The sequence below is a fragment of the Condylostylus longicornis genome, unplaced genomic scaffold (genome assembly GCF_029603195.1).
Source record: "Condylostylus longicornis isolate FDR11 unplaced genomic scaffold, ASM2960319v2 ptg000038l, whole genome shotgun sequence".
In the NCBI taxonomy this organism is placed as follows: Eukaryota; Metazoa; Arthropoda; class Insecta; order Diptera; family Dolichopodidae; genus Condylostylus; species Condylostylus longicornis.
Window position 1 is genome coordinate 12,325,779 of NW_026578007.1, and position 21,231 is coordinate 12,347,009.

The window sequence follows — 21,231 nt, forward strand, 5'->3', positions numbered from 1 at the left end:
AACAGTAGGCTACAAAAATTACTGAGATTTCACATAATTATGACAGCTACAATCATTGCCATTATTGTTAAATTTTGTATAAAGCTAATTAAGCCGATTTTAAATAATCCAAAAATATTCCAATTTTAATCAAAAAAAATATATATAAAATTAAATAAAATTTTAAATAGGTAGAATTTCATTACAATTTTAATTAATTTAAATGTTGAAATGTAAATTTAATACATTTTCCCAGATTAACGGAAAGTTTTACTTTTTGTAGATTTATAAAAAAAATTTGATAAATTGATAAATTATTAAGTATATTAGGTTATACTTAAAATTGTAATGAAATTTAATTAATATAAATAAATTTCCATAACTAGACAGAAATGGTATCTTGATGCACGGGTACAATTTTCGTGATAAAAATTTTAAATACATTAAAATTTTATGTTTTATTTGAACTTCATTCATAACTAGTCAGGTCAAAAAATCGCATTTTATACGTAAACCAAATATTCGTAATGAAAAAATACTCGTAAAACCTACTTTTCTAGAAGTTTTTCATTAAGTATTTATTTAAATTTTTATACGATTTTATCCAATACAATATCCAAAATTTTTGCAAATGCATAATTTTAATACATACATAATATGTATATACACTATTTGATCAAATATGTCCCGTTTTGTGTTGTAAATGTGTAATTTCAACCATTTCATATCTACATAAAAGGGTGTATTTTAAACACGACGTTATCACTGATGCTTGTGCAAATATTTTTTACTTCAGCTTCATTATTAGAATTTTTAACAAATATGTATATTGATATTCACAAATCGCATTACTAAAAAGAGAAAAAAGGAAGTTGGTGTAAAAAAGAAAAGTGTCGAAAAGCAACAACAGAGTGGGCGGTATAGAATATGCATATGTGGAATAACAACAAAAGTGCAACATGTGTTCGGAACACGAATATTGTTTTGCGAAAATGAGCAATAAATTTCCATAACTAGACAGAAATGGTATCTTGATGCACGGGTACAATTTTCGTGATAAAAATTTTAAATACATAAATATTTTCGGCTAATTTTCCGTTATTAACATAACCTATAAAAAGGCGAGTGCATTTTGTACACAACAGCTGCCATGAACAATAAATCTTCACAAAAACAAAGATAATTTTTACTCATTTGTTTGAGGAGTTATGTTTGTGTTCGGTTTTTTGCTCATGTAAATGGAACATAGGTCATGTTTGCAATATGCGAAGATATCCAATTAGCATTCTATTTTTTGACGTTTAAAACGTTAAACCAAAATTTTCTTTGCAGTTTTTCTTCACTTGTTATATTATATAAATAAACTAAAAATTGAAATTACTCTAGTCCTAATTTTATATTACAAATAAAGTGTATAAAAATCTTTTAATTAAAAAAAAAACATTATTGACAATTAATAGTTTCAAAGAAATTTTTATTGATTATGGGAGATAATACACCAAAACAAAATTCTCAACAATATGAAGCTAAGCCAGGAGATGGGATCCGATCATTGAGAACCTCAACTGCTTTCAGAGCATTAAATTTCGAATTATACGCTAAGCCGGTATGTTATGCCTTTTTATATGGAATTGTATGATATGCAAGTATATATATACATATTACAATTTATTCATATTACATCTGTACATGATGCAAAACTGATAGTTTTTAATATTAACTTATCGCAATAGTAAATTAATATTAAATTTTAATCAACATATATATGTACGTACATTTGTATATGTACATAAATGTGATTTTGGTTTTTACAGCAAAATACATATAATATTATAATTTTAATTAAAAAATTCATTAATCAAAGTTTTTATAGAACGCGATTATAATGGCAATTGGTTGTGTGTGCTTTGCTACTGCTTTAGGTTATATAGCATATATGAGATCTAAATATGAAGGTACTAAATTCATGTTTTTTGGTTAGATTTTTAAAAATTATCTTTTAGATATGGGATATTACGCCGCAGTTCAACCTGATGGAACCGAAGTATTTACGAAAAAGAAATCTAGATGGGATACTTAAATGTACACCTGTGTGAAATTTATTAGGTTATATTAAAAAAAATTTTTGTTTTTGTATAAAAAATTTATTTGTTTGAAATTATAATTTTCTCGTGACCCACATTCGAAAAACAAAAAAAAAAAAAAGATTGAAGCATTGAATAGAAAGGTAAAAAAAAATATATTTATAATTGCCTTCAATTTTATTTTAAGAAGGAGCGCTGTTATTTGAAGTTTTTTAATTAAAGTAAATTAAAATTAAAAATTTTAGATAGTTTTACAGTTGTTATAACATGTTGTTTGTATATTGAAGTATGATGCTTAGTCATCAGCATCATTCAAGGTTCATTTCATAGACTTTTCTATTAGTGTAATCCAATAGAAAAGCCTTATGAGATCGTGTCTTTTTTAACGATTTAAGTATTAAAATTCATCATATTATAAAATTGGATTATAAATTTTAAGCATCACTAAGAAAATTCATACTCTAAATATGTAGACTAATTATTCAAGCTTCAACAAAAAACGCAACTTTTTCGAAATAATTTTGTATTTGTCTTATGTAAATGCTATAAAAAAATCTTACGATGAAATTTTAAGCGCTCTCAATTCCTCAACAATAGCAGTTTCCGCAGCAATTTTTGTTAACTGATTCGCTTCTAAATGTTCACCCTTGCTTTGTTTTATTTTCAGCTTTGAAATATCAGACAATTTTTTATACAAAGTTTTTATTCTTTTATCTTTTTCTGGGTCACCCGTACATGAAACAGAGTTATGGTGAGATCTACGATGTATTCTTCTAGTTTGTTGGCCACCATTATTATTATTATTATTGTTGTTAACATTATTGCCGCTTCCAGTACTTAGGTTGTTCTCATTATTTTTGTCATTAGAAACCGTTGTTGATGAGCCATTTGAAGTAACTTCATTAATACTAACACTTTTTGTAGATTGCCTTCTACGTTGATATTGTGTATTAGCCGCTGAAGACCTTCTTCTTTGTTGATTTTGCAAATTGTTCTGATTTTGCTGTTGATCCTGTGTTGGTTGTGATTGAATATCTGTGTTACAGTTTTCATTTTTGTTAGTAGCGCTATCACGTCTTTGATTCTTAGAATGCTTGCGTTGTCGATTAGAATTTGACTGATTTTTCTTAGTTGTTGTACCTAAAGAAAAAAGAAAACTTCGTTATTATTAAGCAATGTTAATTCAATTTTATTACTTAAAATAAATTTTCATATATAGCTAAACACGTCATTCACAAAACTAGACAAATTCACATTAATTTATTAGGTTTATGGAAATTATTTCATTAAAAACGTCTTCTGGTTAAAAGTTTTAAAAATGTTAATTTAAAATTGATATTAGAATAAATTTTTAAAAGAAAATTTCATTTTCTCCAACTTCTTAGAGATTTATTGTTATATGGGTTATATCTGTTCTTATTTCGGTTTTTCCAATAAAACTCTGTTCTTCTATCATTACCTAAAGTTAATCCCGGTATTATTGAAGGCTGAGGAACTGAATCACTTGATTTTCCCTCCAGCATTAACCGTACATTTGGTGGCTGATATACTTGCTTTGAAGCTTCTGGTTGACTAGATTTTATACCTTCGATTTTGACGTTCGTTATTGCAGGTTCCGTAAAAACGTTATCACCAAATTTCTGCCATTCAACACCCAATAACTCCTGCCCTTGTGGCCACAAGGTTTCATGAAGAAGAGCACCAGAATAGTGCCACACTTTAAAACTAAAACGATTTAAATTTTTTTCTCTTCTTGGTAACTATTTTATAAATTTTCATTTAAAATATTTACCCATTTCCAATTCTTAAACGGGGTGCAGTTGTTGCGGTAACAAAAATATCTCCAGAAGGACACCACTCCAAATATGTGGAATCTGGAGCCATTAACTCAGATATTTTGATTCTTTTATTTACATCCCAAACCTCAACATATCCTCGCAAATTTCCAAATCCAGCTAATAAAAGCAGTGTTTCTCAGTTAAGGAAAATTTTAAAAAATATTCTTTTGAAACAAAAAAATAAAAATAATCTAAAATTATTTTAATAAATTATTAAATTAAATAAAAGTTTTGAAAAGGATATGATTTCCAAATGGATTGAAGTATGCTGAATTTCTATTGGAATCGCCAAAATCAAAAATCATATCACATTTTAAGTTGAATAATGCTGCTTTTGCCGGCATAAATCCGTATACTACGACAAACTCGTTTGATTTTGGACTCCATTGTACAGCATGAAGTGGACCGTCTTTGGCTTTAAAAAATAAAAATTATTTAAGTAAATATAGATATATGATAACACATTAGAAAACTTACAAAGAGGAACTGAGCAGGACTCTCCTTTAATTGTCATGAAATGTAAGGCCTGTTTTCCATAATAAGAAGCGCCAGACTGATCCACTTCTGTACTTGTTAGCAACAAAACTCCGGTGCCCCTTTTGTTCCACATTATTTCAACGCGATCAGCCTGAAAAATTTCTTTTATTTTGAAAATTCTTAACTAATTTATGGTCATTTTAAAATACCTGATAAAAACTTTTGCAAGCAATATTCTGTTGGGCCTGTAAAGCCGGATATTTATATATTTTGCACATGGAGGGAGCACCTTTAGCTCCGGGAGTATAAAAAAGTACGTTTGGAGGAGTATGACCTGGCGCAATAGATAAAATACCACGACTACCACCCCCTAATTTTTTTGCAAACCGTTCGAATCCTTCAATTCCTTTGTCTAACTCATAAAATAGCGCTTCACCTCCAACCATTAATGCAAATAAGGTTTCATCAGAAGACCATCCAGGCTCCCAGTCAGTTTGTTTTTTTTGTACGGAAGAAAAAACAGCTTCACCGGTTTCGCAGCTATACACGAACAAATTCGGAGTGCCCTCTGGTGTATCCTTTGTTATACTATACTGCTCCCATGAACATAAGTACTTGCCACGAGGGGAGAATTTTAAATAAAAGGCTTTTGGACGAGGCAAAACCCATTTTGCTTGCCAAGTAGAAGTGTCAACAATTTTTACTGCGCTTCCATTTGTGTAGGCAAAATAAGCTCCATCAGGACTAAACACCATATTTCGGCAATTCTTTGTTTCTTCTCGTGGAAATCGAATATCTTGTTGATAAGGACATTTTAAATCTGTAGCACTCCAAAGTTCAACTCCAAGGTTTGAGCGAACTAAATAAACAAAAAAAAGTATTCATTTTTAATTTCACTTGCATTCTTCTTCACTCCGCCGTTTTTATAATTTATCTTTTGAATTTTATAAAAAAAATCAAAAGCAATGTTTAAAACATAACCCCTTAATCGAGAATTGTTTCCACCAATATTAACTTTATATTTTGCATATAGAATGCTCTAATACAGTATGAAATATTCAATAAGAAATTACTATATTATAAACACAAGTATATGCGTGTTATTTCAATGATATGTACATGTGTATGTAATTTTAATCAATATATTTCCACGTATTTTTAAGAATATTAATGTTTTTATTGAAGGCTTCATTTACTTATATTTTTATTGTTAAGAATTTAAAAGGAATATATTTTTTTAATATTATGTGTACTTTGTTGAAGAAAATAACATTTTTGTACAATTTCCTTGGGTGGAATCAAATATTTTACATCTATATAAAAATTAGTCGCGAAATTTTTGTACTTAAAATCACCTGTTTTAAAAAACCAAATCGTGTTTTTGTTTTTAAATATTACCACTTAAGGCAAAATGAACTACCACGAATTTGCACTTTTGTTAAAAGCATTAAAATAAATCATTTTCAACAAATTTACCTGCAAGGGGAACTTTCTCGTCCACAGCCATTTTGTCAAATTCTAACCTCAACACAAGTCTCTTTAAATTCAGCCTGAAATGAAAAATTTTTATTTTGACATTAAACGCGCAGTTCGGAAAATAATTAGTGCCAGAATTGGATGTCATATAAAAGATGTCATTATTGCAGTAGAACAATTAAATAATTTTAAAAGGTTTACACAATCTCCTAAACACATAATATAAGTTAAATTTTCCAGAAAATGTATGAAAATTGTTCAAATTCATATTTTTAACTTCGATTTCTTGGACTTTCAGACATCAATTTTTATTTTTACAAACTACCCAAACTATTTATTTACAACAATTACAAATAGAGCTGCAGATTTTGTAATTTTGAGATTTTTTAATTAAATCAGATTTTGTAATTAAAGCTTTATTGATGTCCTAATTTAGTGTAACGGCTTGTCTAAGTCTATTTTATGCTACAAATAATTCCAAAATTGTTTTAAATATTTGTTATATATAAATTTACGACATTAAATTAAGGAAAAAAAATCAGGCGGTGTCGTAGAACATTTTTCCAAAAATTTAGTTTGCATATTGTTTTTAAAATGTTAACTGAAACGATAATCGAATAGTTTTCTGATTTTTCCATAAAATTTAATTTTATGTCTTTTATTTTTGATACAGAATTTTTCTTCTCTCAAAAAGTCCAATCAAGTTTAACTTTAGTGCAGAGTTTTTCAAACGTCAATTTTATAATTACATAATTATTTAGTGTAGGTACGCTACTATTTAAATTACATACGGTTCTTGTCAGTGTCAAATGAAGCGTAGTAAGAAAAATCCACTCAGCTTAAAAGCGACGAATCAAAAGAACAATTAGTTCGATTTGAAGTTCAACATTTTGTAAAATACAATAAGGCTGTAAGTATCATACCCACAATAATATGCAATAAAAAAATAGTAAATGATAGTGTCTAGTCAGCAGTTCTAAAAATAGCAAATAAGCTTATTTTGAAGTTACATTTTGCGGGTGCAGATTCATTGCGTTCGATGCCGTAAATGGCATTAATTTATTAAAATAATCAAGTAATTTTAGAATTTAAAATGCTGCCTAATTGTGTTTAGGGCATTAAGAGATGAGAAACAATAAATTCAACTGCTGGATACATGGCGTATTTTGTTTTCAGTATTCTCAAAACAAAAAGATATTTTCTGAACGCTTTTTCAGGCGTTTAAAAAATTGTAGCGACAACCGGAATGTCAAAAAACAATAATTTTCAAAAGTTACGTCAACTTGGTAGAATGGCGTCTAGAGTTCTAATCTTATTCATTTAAAAAGGATATAAGTATATGATTTGTGTCCTAATATAGCGTTTAAAAGTAAAATTTGTAAAATTATTCAAAAAAAGCAAAAAATATGGAGCCTCCAAGCCCCCCGCGCGGTAAGTTATTAAAAAAAATTTGACTTTAGTCTACAACATGGGATGTGCACATATGTATCTACAGATAAAGCTTTGGTTTTTTTTAGATATAAGTTTAAAAAACTTAATCGATAAGTTAGCTGAATTTGTAGCTAGAAATGGGCCAGAATTTGAACAAATAACAAAACAAAAACAAAATGGGAATCCCAAATTTGAGTTTTTATTTGGTGGAAAATATTTTACATATTATCAACATCGAGTAACCACTGAACAATCAAGTAACGCACTTAAAAAATCAATACATTTATAATTTTATATTAATATTTAATTTAGTATTAAATTCGCAAACAACGCATTCATCAAATCAAAATACTCAAGCTAACGCGAATTCACGTACATTGAATCAAACAAATATTGGAAACAGCCAAGCATCATATTCAACTCAGCCAATAATGACGAGTGTGCCGCAACAAATACAACCAGTTAATTGGACAGCAAGTAATTCAAGTGGGAGTGCAGCAAGTCTTGCAAATCAAATAGAAGCTATTAATGTTCAGCAAATGGCATTAAGAGAACAAATACATCAGTCTGAAAAGAATTTAACAGCTCAACATTCGGTAATTTTTATTAAAAAATTGATTTCATATAATTAAGTAGTGTTGGAATTGAAATTTTTTTTCAACGTGCATTACAAATATCTGTGTGCATGGTGCGTAATGAGCTTAACAGAATCTATACTCAATAAAAACATGGTTGATGAGATGAAAACATAATATTTAATATATTAAAACAATTAACCAATTCATACTTAAAATCAAGCATTTCTTATATGTTTCTGTATGTACATCTATATATATATATATATATATATAAGTTTCATTCCTTCCTACAAAATTTTATAGGCATACTTTTTAATCTGTGTATAGTTTAATATTTTACTATGGACTTTCTTAACAGTTCTTAAGATTATTAGTTTTTGAAAATTCTTATTCTCGAAAGAATGAGTCAGTTCTTACCTGGATAAAAAAACGTTAATAAAAATAGTGTTTATAAACGCAAAGATATTTTCATATTTAGAGTATTAAAAAATTAAATATTGAATTGTGTTGTAAATTATTTGTTGGTTTTACTACAATGTTTTGTCTTCAATGAAAATATTAGGCGTTACGACAGCAACAAGATAATCAAATTGATGATGCGATAGAAAAAGCTCAAAATGAATCATTAGAATTGCAGGCGGATGATAACAATATTCGCTTAGCTGATTTTGACTTAGTGCTGCAACCAATTATTGAATCTTGTACAAAGGACAGTATTTCAGCAGGTAATTGACAAAGAAATCATGTGTATAATTTTGTTGATTCAAATAGGTTTACCTTTAAAATACTTGAAAGTATGAAGTAAAATTATTAAATAAGAAACATTTTGCTCTCTAAACATATAGTTCAATTGAACAATATGTTAATTTACTTGCTACAATATATATGGATGGATCTTTTATATATTTTGAATCAAAAATCAGTTTTGATAAAAAATATATAAAAATAGATTTTTAACAAATTTGACCAAATTTGATTCTCATTTTTTTTTTCAAATTTACGGGATAAATTGAAAGTTTGCTAGTTTTTGTGTGAAATTCTTATTTCATAATTTTATTATATTACTTATACTGTTTAATAAATTCACGACTAATTTTAACAAATAAATAAAAGATTTCATTATTTTATTATATTTGTAATAAGTTAAAAAAAATATTTTTATTGACAATGATTAAGAGTTTTTTGTAATTGCAATTTTAGGCAAAAACTGGATTTTACAGCATACAACCGACACAGCAAAATGCAATGTTGTATTACAATATCTTTTAAAGAAGTACGCGTCCCTATAATTAATAATAAAAAAGACAAGGGTTTTGTTTTGTATTGTTTTTGTTTTAACAGAAAATGTTTTCTTAATATGTTTTTTTTTTGAATGTCACGAGTTAGGGTTGATGATCTATCGCGTGTTTCTTTTCTATTTTTTAAAAATTCTAATAAGTAGATATTTGTAAATTTGAAAAATAAAAAATCATATATGGAAAAAATTTAGGTTTTAGCTAATAAAAAATATATATAAATACAAATATCAGAAAAAAATTAACTAAAATAAAAAGTAGTAAAAAGAAACAATTAGTTAATAGAAAATGAGAAAGAAAAGGAAAGAAAAAAACACATTTGTTAATTTATTTTTAGGGCATTGCTTAAAGGATCGACTTTCTCTCAAAAATTACATCTTATTTATTTAGTAAATGACGTTCTGCATCATTGGTAAGATTTTTAAAATTTTATTTTCGTAAAATTTTTTATGATTAACATTGACCATAATAAAAAAAACTGCTTAACGTTATCAACTATATTTTTTTGTAATGATCTTTTTTTTATATTATTCTTGTTTGATTTTTTTTAACAGTGTGAGGAAAAATGCTAATGACTTGAAGTCTGAATTGGAAAATGTTGTGATTCCTATGTTTTGCAGTGCTGATTTAAGTAAAAAATTAAAATCACGATTTAAAAACAATTTAGTAGAACATATTTAAAATAAATCTTTTTTACATTTTAGTTGCAACGCCAGAGCAAAAGGCAAAATTGACTAAACTTTTGTCCTTATGGGAATCAAAAGCAAAATTTTTTGATGCATGCGTAATTTCTAAACTGGAGTCCCCAGAATCATCAATGCAAGAATATAAAACTAATTTAAGAAATAAATATAATGAATACGTTAAAATGTGCATTCAGAAAGTGCAGTCAACTCTAGAGAAGTAAATTAAAAAAGAAAAACAAAATACATACTTATTTGTTTTAATTTTTAGTTATCAGCAGCAACACAAAATTTTTATTCAACATACAACAAATCAAATAGCTGCACTTGAAAATCAAAAGCAATTAATTGAAGCTCAAATAATGGCTAATAATCTTCCAAATACCACGTTGATGCCGCCACAAAGCGGGCAGCAAGCTCATCAATTCCCACAAAACCAACAACAGTATCCCCCACAAAATCAACAACAATTTTCTCTTCCAAATCAGCAACAATTTCCGCAAAATCAAAAATCACAACAAGCAAATCACAATATAATACCATCCTTGATTTCCTCATCTTCCACAACATATCCTGAAAATAATATGCCAGATAAAAATTCCTATGATTCTTATTTACCTCACAATAACTTTGATGATGCTAGAAAGATTTTACCTCAACCATCTCAGCAGCAACCGCCAACACAACAGCAACAGCAACCATCGCAGCAAACGCAGCAACAGCCTCCACCTCATAATATACATGATCCATCTTTTTCACATATAGCAGCAATTTACTCAATTATTGGGATTCCACATCAACCTCCACCACATCAGCACCTTCAACAAGCGCAATCACAAGGGCAGCAGCAAGCATCAAGTCGCCATCCACCGCCATCATTAATGGCACAAGAGTATCAGAAACCGCCTTCAGATTCAGATATTTCTTTTGGTGCTTTCATAGAAGCTAGCGTGAAACAAGCTTCGCAACCCACACCAGTTCAAAATGAATACAATAACTACTATAATAATTACCCTAACTCGGAAAATCATATATTTTCACAGCAACAAACTCACATACAACAACAGCAGCCACCTCTAGCACCACAACCAAAACCGCCAACGATTGGTTATCCATCCCACTTTATGCAAACAAGTCAATCCAATAATTTTTCTGCGCCACCACCAAGTTTCCTTATTCCAGACCTTTCCAAACCACCACCAAACCTGGACGGCAATCAATTTAATTCTACACAAAATGATATGTCTGTAGCAGGAGATGAAAATAAAGTTGAAAGCATGGATAAAAATTCAGAAGAAACCATAAAACCTACAGTTCCATACTATGAACTTCCAGCAGGATTAATGGTGCCATTTATTCGTCTTGAAGATTATAATTATAAGCCTTTAGATCCAGAAGATATTCGTTTGCCTGCTCCGCAACCTCAAAGTGAAAGATTGACCAGTGCTTTAGCCGCATTTTACTCTTTGCCTTCACATGATCGTCCTCGGGATGTGTAAGTTGATTTAAAACAAATATTAAAATCACTATATTTTAAAACAAATTAATTCCAAAATTTTAGTGAGGGTTGGGAGAAATTAGGATTATATGAATACTACAAAGTAAAAAATGCTGCAAAGAAACAAAAAGAGGAAGAAATTCTGAAAGGTGAAAGACAGAAATCCAGATCTCCCACGCCTGTTATTTTAGAATCACCAAAACCTAAACGAAATAACAAGCGACGTTATAGGTAATAACTTCCTAATACATTTTAATTTTTTGTTTTTACGATATTTTTTTAGATCAAAAAGTCGAGAAAGATCTAAATCTAGATCTAAAACGCCCCCTCGTAGACAAAGATCGAGATCCAATTCACCTTTATTAGAAAAAACTAAAAGTAGAAGTCGTAAATCACCAAAAAGGAACAGAGAGCGCGATAGGGAACGGGATCCAATTAGAGATAGAAAAGACAGAGAACGGGAAAGATCTATTTCACCACCTAGTTTCTTGTAAGTTATTGAACTATTTAAGGTCAAAAATTTTTCACTACTTCTTATTTTTTTAGTGGAAGTAATTATGCAAAGTCAAATGAATTCATTGAAGAATCAAATAAAGGTCATCAAATGTTGATGAAAATGGGTTGGGGTGGATCAGGCACAGGACTCGGTTCTAAACAACAAGGCATTGATTCACCGATTCAAGGTGGCGAAGTTCGTGATAAAAAGGATATGTACAAGGTTTGAATAATCAATATTTTCCAAAAATCAAATAGAAAGATTTTCTATCTTTTTTTTTTTTGTTAGGGCGTTGGTTTAAATATGAATGACCCTTTCGAAAATTTTCGAAAAAATAAAGGTGCGGCTTTTATTCATCGAATGAGGACAAGAGCTGAGGAAAAAAGTTAAAAATTTAACTTTTTTTCCCCTTAGTTTTGAATATTAGTTATTATATGAATAAAATATTGATACTACAAATAAATAAATTTTTGTTTAGGAAATGAAATCTTTAAAATATTTAAATCATAAATATTAAACAATAAAAATGTTGTTTGGAATTAAGTAAATTTTAATTTACATTGTCGCATTTTTTATGTAAATAAAAATATTAAATATAATTTAAAATCAAATTTCTATTTTATTTAGACAATATCACTATGATAAGTAATGCCACATAAAGCTAATATATTTGTAAACTTAAAAAATAATTAAATTTATTTATTTTTAAAATACGTGATGTATGCACTTAGAAATACATTAAACTAAACGTCTAGCAAAAATGTTTTACTTTGAGATGACAATTTAAACCGTTGAAATTTTTGTCTGATATCATTAAATGTTAACTTGGATTTTTTACTATAAACATTTAAAGCTATTCCTAAAACAACAATTGTGCCTGATAATAGGTATTGAATTGAAAATGGTTTTGCGAAGAAAATAAATGATATAACAATTGTTACAGCTTTCCTTGCAGTAGTTACTGTTGCAGCTAATGGTGCACCAGCTGTCCGAACAAGTGAAAGTACAAACTGCATTCCTAAATAACCAGATAAGCTGAATAAAAAGGCGTAACCATATGTTTCTTTGGGATACTAAAATTATTCGCTTTAATTATATTTCAGGTATATACATATATATACTTAACATTTATACTCACTTTGTTGCAAAATTGAATACTTGGTATGAGATTCCGTGATATAAGCATGATAAAAAATAGGTAACCGAACCCCAATCCATATGAATATAAAACTACTTCATTACTAGGCGCTTTATGGTCTCGCATCGCCTTTTCTTGTACGTTGCCAATTGCTGCGTCACACAATAACGCACCAGATATCATCATTATTCCAAATACATCAAAATTTGGTGAAATTTTTGAATCAGCTAAAGTAAACCATGCTAAACCAACACACATTGTCGTTGCCGCTAAGAAGTCAATTGGTCCGTGCTTTTTGCCTTGTATCACTATACTACCAATTAAAACTGGTATCAGCTTACAGCATTTGAATATGACCTGTGTTGGATAATTAAGATATCCTAAGCTTGAATTAGACAATCCCATGGTGCCCAAAGTTAAAGCAGCCAATAATACATAAGTTTTCATGGGAATGTGACGATTCTGCTGATATGTACCATCTATTCTTCGCTCTATCACAGCAAATATAATATAATATAGGAACTGAATAAGTGTTAAAAACCAACCATATGGTTTAAACTCTTCTAATGAAAAAATTAGCTCTTGAAGATAGCCGTATATTATATAGAGACCAAAAACTCCTAGGGTACAAAGCAAGAATTGAGTTCTTTTATTATAATATGTCATATCAAAACATAAAACTTGCAGTTTTTCTGGATCATATTCAGTTTTTTTATGTTTGTTATCTATAAAAATACGTTCCTCTTTCATTTTAAATACACTGAATAGATATTAATAAAAGGATAAAACTCAACACGATTTTGCGTAATATTTACTGCTTCCTGTTTACTTGTTTCCTTCATCAAAATTTCAAGGCATTTTGTTTTGATAAAAAAGCCTTCTGTTTTATTTATTAAATTAATATAACCCTGTTTTTTTAGTGACAAGACAACTGTGATGTCACAATGTACGACTGCCACACAAGGAAATAATTGGCAGCGATTTGATTCAAAAGTGAAGAAGTGTTAGCACAGTAAAACAGAAGATATAAAATATATAGGATGTAAAGAAAATGTTTTCAGATGAAAATTTAAATTAGTTCAATTTTTGATTAGGCGAAAATACATTTGAACTTTTGCACTTAGACGGTTTTATTTAAAATGGAAAAAAAATTCCGCTTACGTATTTAGAGTAAAGTAATTTCTGTCTTCTCTGTTATCAAAAAAATTTCTAGCTATAATTTTTTTGTGTCCTTGAAACAAAACGGTTTTGTAGGGAAGAGAGTATGATTATGACTATGACATGAAAAAGTGTTGAAAGGAAAGAAAACAACTTACAAGTACTTGTTGCTTTCAAACTGTGGGAATGAAAATAAAAAACTTCGCCAGGCTAATTAATCTTTTCAAGTTATCATTTTACCCTCTTTATGTTAATTATTATTCACTCACATAACTAAGTCAAAATTTAATACCACGAAACTGGGAAGGGAATAAAATATTTACTACTGTATATAATTTGTATATGCGGTAGTGAATGTTGACTCCTGAAATGGTAAAGATATTATTTTAAATTGGTCAACAACGCTCTTTTTTAGAAAGTAACAGATTTATGTCTATTAACATTTTAAAAGTAAGATGAAAGATATAATTTTGAAAAACGTAGAAAGGGAGAAAAATAGCAATAATGTAATTTTTTTAAATGTAAATATTTTATGATCGCAAAAATTTAGCTCGCAATTACAAATAAGATTTAATGCAAGTATATGACTGACGAGTAATTAATCACTAATTAGAAAAAGTCCGTTTATTTGTTTTCGAATTTCAGAAAGTGATAAAATTTTAATTTCGAGAAAAATAAAAAGGAAAGTATTTTTTTGAGTTAGTTCTTTCATTTTGCAAAAAAAAAAATTAGACCGACATTTTTTTACTAAAAATTCATAAATACGTTGACCCATGTTTTATTTTTAAGTTTAGTTGATATGAAATGTAAAAATCAAATTTGGTATTCTATAAACTAAGATTTTTGACTAGTGTTTTAGCATTTGTTTTTCGAAATCAATATTCCTGTGCTCTACAGTTCGAGTTGCTTTATGTTGATAGTAGAAAAAAGCAATCATATAATCATTTTCGAAAATTAAATTAAATTTTTTCAAACATATGTTAAACGATTGGCTTTTGGAAAACCGAATTTTAAATCAAGTGAATTACAATTTCGATATCGATTTGATTTTATTCGAAAAATAGAAGATGATCTGTTGTTTATCATTCATAAAGAAATGTCAAAGAATTTAATATAATTACAGAGAATAAGGCAACAATAAAAAACGTCCAACTTGTATTTAAAAAATTCTTGTAAATTTTCACAAAGAAAAAATTTTAAATTTAAAAACTTTTTGCTAAAATTAACTATTAATTGTCGGTTTTTTTTTTTAACTCAAATCCTCTTTGTTAACAAAACTCTTTATTTTTATGTATGTAGCTACGTATTTTTCAAAAACGGTAACTTTGTATATGACATTTAATTATAAACAAAAATTATGACACTTCATAAAAGTCGATAGCTTAAGATTTTTTTTGCTAGTTGGCTGAATGGTGTAATTTCTGTGTATCTGTATGTACATTGATGTATTTTTATAAGTGTTTTCAGACAAGGAAACAAAAAAATAAATTTAAAGAAATTTAAGTTTTTATTAAGGTATTGTTTATTTAGTTCATAAATCTTATGCAACATATATTTAAAATTTAATTAAAAGTTATATTGTTAATAATATATGTAGTTATTTCGGGATAGTGGATAAAAAATATTAGATTGACTGACCTCCAAATGGTTGGCACAAAATAATTGGGTAGACATATTGTCCAAAAAACTTAAATATTTTCATATCCAGAATTGGTTAAAAGTGGTTATTTTAATAATGAAATTAAGTTGTTTGCAGTTAGTGTATTTGATTTTAAATATGAATCGTTTTAGAGAATTCGAAAAAAAATTCGAAATATAAAGAAAAATGTGTTGTTTTTGCACTAGTTATAAAGGGTAAATAATGAAACGTAAAACAGGAATTTCTTAAATTCCACTGCTTTATGAATTGCCATATTAAAAAAATTTAAATTTTTTAATTTTTTTAATGTTTTTAAAAAATTATGTAAAAAACTTAATTGAAAAGATAAATAATTTCCTTGAAATGACATGAAAATTGTGACGTCATAATTTTTTGGAAATAAATGGAGTAGATAACTACATCTAATAAAGAAAAAAATAATGGAACTATGTTCTACCATTTTATATTTTATTGATATTTAACATGTTAAGTATTCAATTTTAAAATATTTGAGTTTGGTATAATTATCGAATTCCACAAATTTTCGTCATTTAAGATATTCTTATGATGTTTAAAGAAAAACCAATATTATTATTCGAAACTTGTAAAATTAATCTCACAGGTTTATCTTTTTACAACCATTGATAAGAATTTTAAGATAATAAGATTGATTTGTTTGCTTTTTGTTTAGTATTGTGGATGGATGTCGTATGAATATTATGAATGTTATGTTTTGTACTAACACCTATCAATATTTTTTATTTTATGAAGATGAATGTAACGAGTAGTAGTGTGTTAGGAACGGAGAAACCAAGTTTTATAGTTGTAACATCAGATTCGCGTGCTTCCCCGATGGATCCTTTAAGTCACGTTGGTGATGGTATTTTTCTGCAAACCAAAACAGCTCAAGGCTTAGCTGGTGCATTTGTTTGGGTGGCTTTATTTATAACATGCCAACAGGTAATATAAACTTTTTTAATATTAACCCAAAATTTGTTTTTTTTTTTTTGTTTTCTATAAAATATTCTTATTCTTTTAGATATATCAACATTTAAGATGGTACACTAATCCTCAAGAACAAAGATGGATAGTGAGAATTCTATTTATTGTACCAATATATGCTACTTATTCCTGGATTAGTCTTTTATTTTTCAATTCAGAAAGTGTTTATGTATATTTTTTCACAGTGAGAGATTGTTACGAAGGTAAAGCTAATTTAAAATATTTTGAAATTTTATTCTTATTTGATTTTGTCTTTTACGAAATTTAGCTTTTGTAATTTACAACTTTTTGTCGTTATGCTATGAATATTTGGGGGGAGAAGGTAATATAATGTCTGAAATTCGAGGAAAGCCTATCAAAACCTCATGTCTTTATGGAACGTGCTGTTTAACAGGGAAAACTTATACTATTGGATTTTTACGTTTTTGCAAACAAGCCACTTTGCAGTTCTGTTTGGTTAAGCCTTTAATGGCATTTATAATTATATTTTTGCAAGCGTTTGGCCATTATCATGATGGAGATTGGAGGTAAATTTCTTTGAATATTATATCATATTACAACAATTAAATAAGTTTTAAATTTTCTACAGTGCTGATGGTGGTTACATATACATAACAGTTATATATAATATATCAGTATCACTTGCCCTTTACGGACTTTATTTATTTTATTTTGCCACAAGAGATTTACTTACTCCATTTGAGCCTGTTTTAAAATTTTGCACAGTTAAATCTGTTATTTTTTTGTCATTTTGGCAAGGTTAGTTCATTGAAACTTAAAAAATTATATATATATAAATTTTTATTTTGTACATTCATATATTAGGGGTTGGCTTAGCTATTTTAGAAAAAGCGCAAGTTATCTCACCAATTGTTGATAGTAATGGTGCAACAACTTCAGCTGGTACAGTTTCAGCTGGATACCAAAATTTTTTTATATGTATTGAAATGCTTTTCGCAGCAATTGCCTTAAGATATGCTTTTCCTTATCAAGTAAGTTTCCTAATCATGAAAAAGTGTAGCGATATTTCCTAATGTTATTATTTTTTTTCCAAGATATATTCACGCAGTTGTATCGGAGATGCACACGGTCGTTCTGTTACTATGCAGTCAATTTCAAGTAGCTTAAAAGTAAGACGTACATTATTTATTAGCTTATTTTTGGTGAACAAAAATTGTTTGCTTTCTTTTTTTAGGAAACAATGAATCCAAAAGATATAATGACCGATGCTATACACAATTTCCACCCGCAATATCAGCAATACACTCAGTATAGTTCTGGTAAGTGGAAGCTTTATATTAAATATTTTTTTTTTTGCTGTATGTATGTATTTAAACAAAATTTTTTCTAACAAAGTCCATTTATGTTATGTGAACAAAATATTTATTGCTTGTTATTTTAAATGCTTTGTAAATGTTTGCATGTGATATTTTGTTTTCTCAATTTTTAATTATTACTTTAAATTGAATCAAATTGTTGTCATTAAATTGAAATAGTTTTTTTTTCATTATTAATGTATAGAAAATTTAACATATTTGCTCTAAAAATCTTTTACATATGTAAAACAAAGTGAAAATAGAGAACATTGCTTTTAATTAAAAATTTGATATTTTTATTTAAAAAAATAAAAAAATTGAAACGGCACCGTATTTATCACTGCAATCAAAAACAAGTATTTTTGCGCTCTACACAAATATTTCAAGAGGTGGTGGTATACTTATATGATATTTTCTTTTTATCACTTTGTGAGTTGTTTGCTAAAACAAATTTTTACAAAAAAAATTTTAAGAATCTGGTTTTTAAAACATATTTTTGTTATTCTTTTTTTTTTCTTTATTTTTCGCAGAAGTAACATCATCTCAGCGATATGAAAAACTTTGAAATAAATAACAAACTATGAAAATATAGTACCTATATAGTAAATTACTTAAAGCGATCGAGTTTTATAGTTCGAACGAGGACGCTTTTTATACAAAAGAAAATTGAGAATGAATGTTTTTTTTACCCCTTTATTTGCATTTTTGAATAAAAAATTTTTTTAGTTTAATTTATAGTTTAAGATTTTATATTATTTAACCCTTTTTTTATTTGCTTATTTTAATTTTTCTCGCTTTTAAAAAACTATTGAAAAAATTTTTCGGGTATAATATAAGAAAAATAAATTAAAAATACCTAGATTTTCAGTCATTTAAAAAAAGTAATTTTAACTGAGTTTAATAAATCGTGTAGGAAAATAAATCAAATAAGTTTTGTGTACATAATTTTTGTTTGCTTTTGTTTATTCATATATGAATTTATTACTTAAAATTTTTGCTTTAACAAATTATTCAACTTTTATGATATTTTTTGATTTGGATATGTAATATCTTGATTTCATAGAAAGTTTTGTTTTTATTATTTTTTTTTTTTAAACTTATTCTATTAACGCCAGTTAAAATATAAATTAAAATTTCAAACATAATTTCATTAAATGTATTTTTGAGTCGCTATCGCTTTGTCCAAAAATTCTGGAGATTACATACCTAGAGCTCATATAAATTTTCGTCAAAATGAATGATGAACATTTAGTCTTTAATTTCAAAAACATTCAAAAGTTTTTGGACTAAATGATAGTGGCTTACATTTTTTATAAAACTGTATTGTTTGCTCATGAACTATGCTAATTTTAAATTTATGATTTAATTTTATATAACAAAAGAAATAGAACAATAACTGGTTTTGTCTTTGAATAGCAATGAATTATCTTTAAAATTATAATTTTTCTTACGCATCTCTTAAATGAAGTTTTTTATTTTTAAGTTATGGCATCAATTAAAAATATGAGTAAAATAAATGTAATGCCAATAAAGTGGCTGGATATAGTTTTTGTTCAATAAACGTACTTAAATTAAATATACTAATTAGATAATAAATCTTAAGTCCAAAATATTTAGTTAATATAGTTTACATATATTTAATCATGAATAGGTAATTAGATATATGAAAGCAAAATTAAAGTATAATATAAAAAATGCACAAAAAAAATAACAGATTTAAAACATTAAATTTATTATTTAAAGAAATTAAGTATAAATTATAGTACTTTTTAAAGCATTTATTAATTTGCCTAATAATTAAGTAATTTGTTAAGTCTATTTCAAAACTAAATAAAATTTTTGTGTACGTTAAACAAAATTTATTTATTTTATAATTCTAAATATAATATCACAATTAATAAATATTTAAATTTTTGTTGTCGTATACGATGCTGTGGACATAAGTTTATTTGAAAATCTTTTCTGTGTACAGTTGTTTAATTTTTAGTCTTAACTTGGATGCATCTTTTTTATTTTGTTTTATTTTAATTTTTTAATAAGTAAAACTTGTAAAAATTTCTTATGTGATATATATATACATATTTTATTTTTTATTAAATAAAGTGAAGACATTTAGTTCAAAAATGAATATACAAACTTGTTTTGATTTTATAAAATTTAGAACACTACTTTTTTTTTTGCAAATTTATTAAGAATAATTCCAATTGTAACCAATTTTTATATAGGCATTACCAAAAATATAAACGTATTTAAATAGAAAATTTCAATTTATTTACCATTATAATTTTTAATAATAATTGCATAAAGAAAATTTTTATAGCTAAATTAATAAAACATTTAAGTTTCTTAAAAATGCATGTTAATTAATAGATAAACATTTATTCATTTTTTTTTAATTTAATTTATGATTTTTATATATAATATATTTTTGCAAATTGTCATTGGAATGTTTGATTCTTATTTATGTTTTTTTTTTTTAATTTTTATGAAATTCATAAAAACAGCTACACAATTTAAAAAAATGTATAGTTTTTTTTTAACAAAAATATTTATATGTTAATTAAAGGAGGCAAAAATTCAAGAGGCATTAGAGTTTCATCTCATGATCCAGATGAACTTAATAATCAAGTTAATGAAAAAAATTATGGAGGAAATAATGGTGGTAATGGTGCTGCAAATTATACGGCAACTACCAATAGTTCTATTGCTCCTAAAACACTTGGAAATCAAAGAAAATTCATGCCGGGGCAAAGAGTAGCGACAATAAGCCAAAATTATAATGAAAAAACAATGTTACTAAGTAGTGATGATGAATATCAGTAGATAAAACGAAAAAAAAATAAAAATAAAAAAAAATATATAATTAAAAAATGCTTTTAATATTTATAATATAAATGTATTTTATTATTCAATATTTATTAAATAATTATCTTTTACTTTTTTATTAATTATTATTCTTTTTAAGTGTTCTTAATAAAAATTTAGAATAAAAAAAAATATTCACTAAAGGGTAGATAATATTATTTTTAACTTATTTTTAATAAAATTTTGCTAAACAATTGTGCTTATTTACTTAAGCCTGTATAGAACAAACTAATAAAAAAAAATATTTGTACAAATACATTAAATATTTATTATTGTTA

The 21,231-nt window shown here is 26.9% G+C and overlaps 5 protein-coding genes across 7 annotated transcripts; 3 read left to right on the forward strand and 2 right to left on the reverse strand.

Annotated features, from left to right (window-relative positions):
• The first annotated feature begins 1,286 nt into the window (after positions 1-1,286).
• Positions 1,287-2,429, forward strand: LOC129609306 (small integral membrane protein 8). Its single transcript, XM_055521254.1, has 3 exons — positions 1,287-1,585; positions 1,853-1,934; positions 1,983-2,429. Exons 1-3 carry the CDS (start codon positions 1,463-1,465, stop codon positions 2,057-2,059), a joined length of 282 nt encoding a protein of 93 aa, XP_055377229.1. The 5' UTR covers positions 1,287-1,462; the 3' UTR covers positions 2,060-2,429.
• Positions 2,430-2,568: 139 nt separating this feature from the next.
• LOC129609304 (eukaryotic translation initiation factor 2A) lies at positions 2,569-5,959 on the reverse strand. Its single transcript, XM_055521252.1, has 7 exons — positions 5,855-5,959; positions 4,588-5,237; positions 4,379-4,529; positions 4,146-4,316; positions 3,856-4,030; positions 3,523-3,788; positions 2,569-3,203 (listed from the first exon to the last, which is right to left on the reverse strand). The coding sequence occupies exons 1-7, from the start codon at positions 5,883-5,885 to the stop codon at positions 2,620-2,622; spliced, it is 2,028 nt and encodes a 675-aa protein (XP_055377227.1). The 5' UTR covers positions 5,886-5,959; the 3' UTR covers positions 2,569-2,619.
• A 1,178-nt stretch (positions 5,960-7,137) lies between these two features.
• On the forward strand, positions 7,138-12,361 carry LOC129609108 (calcium homeostasis endoplasmic reticulum protein). Its single transcript, XM_055520987.1, has 13 exons — positions 7,138-7,285; positions 7,372-7,542; positions 7,598-7,881; positions 8,426-8,588; positions 9,064-9,136; positions 9,496-9,570; positions 9,713-9,789; positions 9,863-10,061; positions 10,113-11,336; positions 11,403-11,570; positions 11,623-11,829; positions 11,886-12,057; positions 12,124-12,361. Exons 1-13 carry the CDS (start codon positions 7,261-7,263, stop codon positions 12,223-12,225), a joined length of 2,940 nt encoding a protein of 979 aa, XP_055376962.1. The 5' UTR covers positions 7,138-7,260; the 3' UTR covers positions 12,226-12,361.
• A 76-nt stretch (positions 12,362-12,437) lies between these two features.
• On the reverse strand, positions 12,438-13,905 carry LOC129609109 (adenosine 3'-phospho 5'-phosphosulfate transporter 2). Its single transcript, XM_055520988.1, has 2 exons — positions 12,974-13,905; positions 12,438-12,908 (listed from the first exon to the last, which is right to left on the reverse strand). The coding sequence occupies exons 1-2, from the start codon at positions 13,721-13,723 to the stop codon at positions 12,579-12,581; spliced, it is 1,080 nt and encodes a 359-aa protein (XP_055376963.1). The 5' UTR covers positions 13,724-13,905; the 3' UTR covers positions 12,438-12,578.
• A 1,606-nt stretch (positions 13,906-15,511) lies between these two features.
• On the forward strand, positions 15,512-21,231 carry LOC129609009 (transmembrane protein 184B). Of its 3 annotated transcripts, none has more exons than XM_055520839.1 (9): positions 15,512-15,646; positions 16,542-16,730; positions 16,810-16,975; positions 17,041-17,299; positions 17,362-17,531; positions 17,598-17,764; positions 17,828-17,902; positions 17,968-18,052; positions 20,655-21,229. In XM_055520839.1, the coding sequence occupies exons 2-9, from the start codon at positions 16,542-16,544 to the stop codon at positions 20,909-20,911; spliced, it is 1,368 nt and encodes a 455-aa protein (XP_055376814.1). In that variant the 5' UTR covers positions 15,512-15,646; the 3' UTR covers positions 20,912-21,229. The 3 variants fall into 3 exon arrangements, with proteins under 3 accessions (XP_055376814.1, XP_055376816.1, XP_055376815.1); XM_055520841.1 differs by lacking the exon at positions 20,655-21,229 and adding an exon at positions 18,619-19,324; XM_055520840.1 differs by lacking the exon at positions 15,512-15,646 and adding an exon at positions 15,696-15,985 and having other exon boundaries at positions 20,655-21,231.